The sequence below is a fragment of the Myotis brandtii genome, unplaced genomic scaffold, assembly GCF_000412655.1.
Source record: "Myotis brandtii unplaced genomic scaffold, ASM41265v1 scaffold454, whole genome shotgun sequence".
NCBI classification, from domain to species: Eukaryota; Metazoa; Chordata; class Mammalia; order Chiroptera; family Vespertilionidae; genus Myotis; species Myotis brandtii.
In genome coordinates, this window is record NW_005367354.1 from 49,293 (window position 1) to 57,537 (window position 8,245).

General features: G+C 37.9%; 1 protein-coding gene across 1 annotated transcript in view; it reads right to left on the reverse strand.

Annotated features, from left to right (window-relative positions):
* Positions 1-1,211: 1,211 nt before the first annotated feature.
* The window catches only part of WDR43 (WD repeat domain 43), a 37,904-nt gene continuing 30,870 nt past the window's right edge, over positions 1,212-8,245 (reverse strand). The window contains exons 14-18 of the mRNA XM_014546626.1: positions 7,140-7,203; positions 6,310-6,423; positions 5,491-5,560; positions 2,894-2,940; positions 1,212-2,790 (exon numbers count right to left, since the gene is read on the reverse strand). Of these exons, the coding sequence (XP_014402112.1) occupies positions 2,605-2,790; positions 2,894-2,940; positions 5,491-5,560; positions 6,310-6,423; positions 7,140-7,203 (481 nt within the window). The 3' untranslated portion in view covers positions 1,212-2,604. The remainder of the gene's footprint in view (positions 2,791-2,893; positions 2,941-5,490; positions 5,561-6,309; positions 6,424-7,139; positions 7,204-8,245) is intronic.

Genomic DNA, 8,245 nt, shown 5'->3' on the forward strand with positions numbered 1-8,245 from the left:
AAAGGACCAACTATAAATTAAGCATACACTGACTGAAATAAAGAATATTATACAGACTCCCAACAGCAGACCAGATGATCGCAAGAATCAGGTCAAAGATTTGAAATACGAAGAAGCAAAAAACACCCAACCGGAAAAGCAAAATGAAAAAAGAATCCAAAAATACGAAGATAGTGTAAGGAGCCTCTGGGACAACTTCAAGCGTACCAACATCAGAATTATAGGGGTACCAGAAGAAGAGAGAGGGCAAGATATTGAAAACCTATTTGAAGAAATAATGACAGAAAACTTCCCCTACCTGGTGAAAGAAATAGACTTCCAAGTCCAGGAAGCGCAGAGAACCCCAAACAAAAGGAATCCAAAGAGGACCACACCAAGACACATCATAATTAAAATGCCAAGAGCAAAAGACAAAGAGAGAATCTTAAAAGCAGCAAGAGAAAAAAAGTCAGTTACCTATAAGGGAGTACCCATACGACTGTCAGCTGATTTCTCAACAGAAACTTTGCAGGCCAGAAGGGAGTGGCAAGAAATATTCAAAGTGATGAATAGCAAGAACCTACAACCAAGATTACTTTATCCAGCAAAGCTATCATTCAGAATTGAAGGTCAGATAAAGAGCTTCACAGATAAGAAAAAGCTAAAGGAGTTCATCACCACCAAACCAGCATTATATGAAATGCTGAAAGGTATTCTTTAAGAAGAGGAAGAAGAAAAAGGAACTCTTACCATTTGCCACACCATGGATGGAACTAGAGAGCATTATGCTAAGTGTAATAAGCCAGTCAGAGAAGGATAAATACCACATGATCTAACTCATTTGTGGAATATAATGAACATCATAAACTGATGAGCAAGGACTGATCCAGAGATGGAGAGGCACTGATTGGACTGTCGGGTCTTGGAGGGAAGGTAGGGGAGGGCAGGGTTAAGGGGGAAAGATCAACCAAAGGACTTACATGCAAGCATATAGATCTAACCAATGGACACAGACAACGGGGGGGTGAGGGCATGAGCGGGGAGGGGGGGGTAGGGGGTAATGTGGGTATAAGGACACATATGTAATATCTTAATCAATAAAAAAATATATAAAAGAATAAAAAAATAATAAAAAAAATAAAATTGATAATCCACAAAAAAAAAACAAAAAACTTTTATGCCACAAGGCCAAATGTGTGGCCATTTCTCTGCATATATCACAAGACAAGCAATGGATAAAGATGAATATTTATTCACTTTACAAAGAGAATGGTATTAAATTCCCATAAACGGCTCCATTTATAGACAAATATAACTGTACATTATAACAGTAGCTGGCTCAAACTTACTTTCCCAAGATACTTCTCCCGCTCCAGCGCTATTAGTTGAACATAGAAATCTGTCTCACCATGGATGGTTAAAAAGTCCCTCAAAGATAATGGCTGTTTTACTTATTCACAGATGGGAAAATTAAACCCATCTCCCCAGCCCTTCCTTAAGAGGTGAGCTTCCATCTGCATGTTCCCTAGAGAGCACTAAACAAATACTGGCATGTTTTTTAAAAAAATCACTAATTTGAAAAGGCGTTTGTGGCACACCAAAATACGTATTTATACATACATAAAAAATCTTGAGTCAGATTTATTATTTTAAAGGTAAACAGATACCCTAACACTGCCAAGAGTGGGTAATGAAAAGAAAGGAAAACATTAAATTACTTAATTATAAAAATATTTTCTTTGGAAAAAAACTCCAACAAGGTTATCATCAATATCTAAAACCAAAGAGAAAAAAATAAACAATTGTTCTTTGATCCATTAGTAATTTAAATAAAAATGAAAACCTCTTCAAAAGCAGCTATCACTGAATTTTTTAAAAGTTGCAGGTAATGAGCACTTCTAAATCTATACACTAATGATTCTTTACAGCCAACTTGCAGTCAAGAAAAATCCTTAATATGGCTAACTCTTGAATTTTTTTAATTATCATAATTTTTTGTTTTTAAAAAATATTTCACATGACAGCTTAAAAAATAAGTGGTTGTTTTAGAGAAGCCCTCCAAATATCCAATCTGACACAAATCAGATTACCACAGTTAACAGACAATCTAGGGACACTGGTGATTTCATTTTTTTAATCACATTTTTACTCTGTTATCCATTCATATTTAATAATTATCAAATTAAAACTCCTTTCCCTTGTGCTGCTTCATATCTCGATTTGGTGAAAGATACCAACCTGAGATAAGAGCTGACTCCTTCACACAAGTCCAGGTCTTGAACCCTATCTGGGAAATGTCTGTATCTTCGCTGAAGCCAATTCTTGGTATAACCAAGTCATACTAGGATATTATATTATAAAAATATACCATATATTCGACACTGATGTCAGTACATTGCAGAAAATGTGTCTATTTACTGTGTAAAGTTTATTAACATTTGAATGAAACACTCATATTTACACAGTTAAGTCTTGCTCAGGACTAGGGGCCTGGGAGCCACCATCAGCAACTGGGAAATGTGCAGCGGTCTGTCCTTGGCGTCCTCTCAGCCAGACTCCCCAGGGAACTCTCAGCACTGGGAAGGTGAGCCAGTCCATACAGTTCCACTGGCTTGTTTTCTGTCTTCATTCCTCTTCACTTTCATTGTCAGGATCTAAGTCAGAATCTCCATTTAATTCTTTTTCACTTGTCACATCTCTGTCCTCACCATTTTCTTCATCTTTTCCTTCCGAATCCTCATCTTCCTCCTCTTCATCAACCTCCTCCTCTTTTTCACTTTCTTTCTCTTCCTCATCTTCATCCCAATTATCCTGGCAAAAAATATTAAGCAAGGAAAGCGCTCATGAAGGCCTTGTTCTTACAGGGTACAAGGTTATAAAAGCAGATTTATGTACCAGCGAACAAATTACTCACATCAGAATCTTTATCTATTTCATCATCAGACTCCTCTTCAGAAGATTCTGTAAGAGAGGAAAAAACACAGCCTTAATTTTGTGATCAAAGCAGAGGGCAGAGCCCTGAAAACTAAACAGAATCAGTTCCTGAATTTACTTTCAGAAATATTATATTCAACTATGATCCATCTAAGTAGTAACATTAATATTCTTATCTGCATAAAAGCACATTGCACATTATATTATTCCATCAAGATTTCATTGAGCAGGAAGAAGTACCAAAATGCTAACAAAATACCATCTTAAAAAACAAAGCTGAGGATGTGTGTGTGTGTGTGTGTGTGTGAAAGAAAAATGTTTCAGTGTGGTTTTATAAAAAAAATTTTTTTATAAATGTTTCAGTTTTTCTATTTTTATAAGATGATGACACTCTTCAAGCATTTCTTTTTTTTATTGATTGATTTTTTACAGAGAGGAAGGGAGAGGGATAGAGAGTTAGAAACATTGATGAGAGAGAAACATCAATCAGCTGCCTCCTGCACACTCCCTACTGGGGATGTGCCCGAAACCACGGTACATGCGCTTGACCGGAATCGAACCTGGGACCCTTGAGTCAGCAGGCCGACGCTCTATCCACTGAGCAATACCGGTTAGGTCCCACGTATGTAATACTTTAAACAATAAAGAATTTCAGTTTTTTAAAAAATGGAGCCTTGTATAATACTATGGATGGAAATGTAAACTGGTGTAGCCACTAAGAAAACAGTATGGCCGGAACCGGTTTGGCTCAGTGGATAGAGCGTCGGCCTGCGGACTGAAAAGTCCCAGGTTCGATTCCGGTCAAGGGCATGTACCTGGGTTGCGGGCACATCCCCAGTAGGAGGTGTGCAGGAGGCAGCTGATCGATGTTTCTCTCTCATCGATGTTTCTAACTCTCTATCTCTCTCCCTTCCTCTCTGTAAAAAATCAATAAAATATATATTAAAAAAAAAAAACAGTATGGAGGTTCCTCAAGAAATTAAAACTAGAACTACCATATGATTCACCAATCCCACTTGAGTATATGCTGAAGGGAACAAGAGCTATCTACACCCCATATTCACTGCAGCCATTATTGACGACAGCTAATAACCCAAGTGTCCATAACGAGTAAATAAGAAAATATGGCACATATATACAATGGAATACCCATAAAATAAGTTTTTTAAAGAAATCCTGCTATTTGTGACAACATGGATGGGCCTTGAGGGCACTAACCTAAGTGAAATAAGTCAGATAGAACACACTGGTGGTTGCCAGAGGTGAGGGGTGGAGGAAATGGGTGAAGGTCAAAGGGTACAATCTTTGAATTATAAGTAAGTCCTGTGTATGTACAGCATGATATGCTTTTATGTCCTTCAATTATGCTTTATAACTTACAAAGGTTTTGCTTCACTTTTAGATGTACTTTTAGGTACTTCATAGGTTTTTTTATTGCTATGAATGAGATCTTATTTTTCTAATACATTTTCTGACTGGGACATACATTATTGAGACATAATACTACCAGATTTCCTTTTTTCTGGCCTTGGTATCCAGTAAACTTGATTATTTACATATCTCATTAGTAACAGTGTTATTACAGATCCTGCTGCATTTTCTATTGGAGAAGGATAAGAACTGCAAAGTTCAACATTCTAGAATTCATTTTTTCAATCCAGTACTAGGCAGGACATGCAGCAGTAAAAGGTACATTAGTATCTTGTTCCTGTCTTTCTGAAAATGCTTCTGAACTTTGATGTAAATTAAGGACATCCCCTTAAATTCCTAGGTTGTTCACTTTAGCAAGTAATGAGACACATTCAATTTAACTGAATTCCTTCTATTAAAATATATAGTGTTCCCTGTTAACCTATTAATATGTTGACTACATTAATAGATTTCTTTTTAAAAAAAATATATTTTATTGATTTTTTACAGAGAGGAAGGGAGAGGGACAGAGAGTTAGAAACATCGATGAAAGAGAAACATCGATCAGCTGCCTCCTGCACACCCCCTAACTGGGGATGTGCCCACAACCAAGGTACATGCCCTTGACCAGAATCGAACCAGGGACCCTTCAGTCCACAGGCCGACGCTCTATCCACTGAGCCAAACCGGTCAGGGCCATTAATAGATTTCTTGATGCTAAATCACCTTATAATATTTAAATAAATCCTACTAAGTAATGGCTAAATTATTACTTAAGCACTTCCACAGTCAATTTGCTACCTAGGATATTTGAGGATGGTCTAAAATGTTATTTTCTTCACTATCCTTGTCTGATCTTAACTCATAAAGATGCCTAAATTTTATAGGGCCAAAACTTATTCATGTACCTGGTAGCTTATGAGGGGAAATAGTATTCTTCTATTTAAATTTAAATATCTTCCCATACCTAATGTCTTTTTTTTGTTATTATATTTGTGCCTTTTCTTACCTAATCATATTTTTGCCACAGGCATGCCCATTTTCTTAGAGAAGGTGTGTCAAGCATGACCGCATTCACATTAATATTTTTACAAAATAAGATAACAGAACTGAGTCAATAACTAAATATTCCAATTGTAGACTCTACCCCATACCCCCAAGCTTTACCTTCTTCATACACCAATTTTGCCTTCTGTTCAGGAGAAGTCATTCCCTTTGTTTTTTCTGAAGCTGTAACCTGAAAGATAATAAAATGCTATTATTAATAAAAGTAGAGTATTTAAGTTTATCTCAAGTAGCACAACAGAACCTTCTCCAACAATAAACTCACCCTCAATGACCATAAAGGATTACCTCAATATGACACAGATCAAATACAGGGCAAAAAAACAAATTCATCAAATGCAATAAGGAAAGAATTACTCTGTAAAAGTTGAAATATCTTTTAAAAAGATGATCAGAATTTATTCCTGTGCCAAAATCTTTTAACTATTTAAATACCCTGTAATTTTTTAAAAATATATTTTTATTGATTTCAGAGAGGAAGGGAGGGGAGAGATGGAAACATCAATGATGAGAAATACTGATCGGATGCCTCCTGCATGCCCACTAATGAGGACTGAGCCCGAAACCCAAGCATGTGCCCCTGACCGGAAGTGAACCTGGGACCCTTCAGTCTGTAGGCCAATGCTCTATCCACTGAGCAAACTGCCTACGGCTAAATACCCTGTAGTTTTGGTTCAAAGTGCCACAATCATCCTAACTGTTTTAACAACTGAAATGAGAACCTTTCAGTGAAAGCTGAAATAGGCACAACTGAGTTTACTCACTGTAAAATACATAACATTTCCAAGTTCAAGACTAGATCCTGATTTGCCCTTTCTGACTGAAATAGGGAGTTTTCAATGTTCCAGTAAATGATCCTTATTCCTCCCTCCATTCCCAGCACATCCAAAGTTTTAGCAAAAAACACTTGAATTTACTCACTTGTGTGATAAGAAGGATAAGCTTTCCATGAAGGTGGGAAAGTTTCTGAAAAGTTTTTACTCTGCTTTCCATTAACTGGTATAGTGTCCCCAGCTGGGGTACCAGGTCAGGCAACTAAAGAAAAAAAAACAAAAACGGATATTATTATGACATAATATAGATAACAAACATACAAGTCATGCTTAGATGTGCCTGAGTATTTAGCCGACGCACCATGACCATCTGTTTACATGTCCAGCGGTGTGGCTGCTTACGACCTAGCCTAGCAACATCGTCTCACACTGTGACCTATAACGTTTTTTCTGGTGCTGCTGTAAGACATTATGCTCCCTCCCTTCCATGTGCACAGACAACCAAGAGCTGAAAACAGCCCCAGCAAAATGCCACATGTTGAATGCTTAATTTATGTCATTTTAATCACAAGCTACCTTTTATACTCCTGGGACAAGGTAGGGCAGACATGTTAGTATATATACAAAACTTTTGAAATCTGCTAAGTTTTTAAGAGGGAAGGGGGAAGACACATACGATGTAAAGATAACTTTGCTGAACAGGTTATGGATATAGAAAAACACCTGAAGGCTAACATGTCAATACATAACTTCCTCCAAGTTCTCTTTAAACGTGTCATTTTTAAATCCAGGGGGAAAAGACCAATTTATAAAAGGCAACAACAGTGCTATGATGGCACTGCACCTGGGGAAAAACAAAAATCTCTTAAAAGCAGCAGCTTATGGCTGAAGATGGAGAGAGAGTGGTTTTGTTAAGCCATCAGTTTATAATCCTTATCAAAGTCAAACTATTCAGCAACTGTAGCTGAAAAGACTTACTGTGGATAGGTATGATGCATGGACTGTTAACACACATTTTAGCCACTGAACCATTAAAACAGCACTGAAAAAAAGGGAAAGAATCCAAGTAAATTAATTTGAAATTAAACACAAATGAGTAATAAAATTAGAAAAACTCATGCAAAGTGAAGATCTACAAACTATGCTCTGAGAAAATAACTATATGAATAAACCAGTGAAAAAATAACTATATGAATAAACCTCTGAGAATTTAACAGTCCTTACAATCTTTCACTGAGTATTTCAGATCTGTGTAATATATTAATCTCTTGTGAGTGAGGACGAAGTAAGATGGACTGAAACACAGGACAAAATTCCCTTCCTCTAAAATATTTTAAGAATAAAACCCAAGCATTTATTTCATAATTAACTGCTATCAGGGCACGTAACCTGAGCTGAACTGACTTTGTATTTTATGTTCATAATATTTGAGCCCATCATCTACTCATCATCAGGTACAATTAGCAAAAGATTCCCACACCAACATTAAAAACAAAATACAGACCAAAAATGTGTAAGTCGGGCCTAATTAATAAATTCTTTAGCAATAACTTAGATAAGAAAAACTGCATATTGTAGACAGTGATAATACTATGGTAAAGCTTAGGATCTCTGAAATATCAACTTTCTGTTTAAATATTTAACCATCAAATTAATAACAAAAAGACCCAGAAATTTAGTCTGTTATAACATACTAGAGGCCCAGTGCATGAATTCGTGCACAGGTGGGGTCTGGCTGGCCCTGTCACAATCAGGGCGGATTGGGGCCGGGCCTGTCGGGGAGGAGGAGATGGTGGATCGGGGCTCAACCACGGCCAGGCCAGCTGGGGGTAGGGGCCACAAGTTATTGGCCAGCGGGCCTCATCCCCAATTGGTGTGTGTGTGGGGGGTCAATCAGGGGCAGGGCCAGCCAGGGGGAGGGCTGCCCCTGATCTGGGGTTAGGGGGTTATCAGGGGCAGGGCCGGTCAGGGGGAGGGCTGCGGGCTGATCAGGGTGGTGGGGGCCCATCAGGGGTGGGAAGGAGAGGGGCTGCAGGAGGTTGGCCGGCCAGCCCCGCCCCCTATTGGGGTAAGGGGAGCAATGG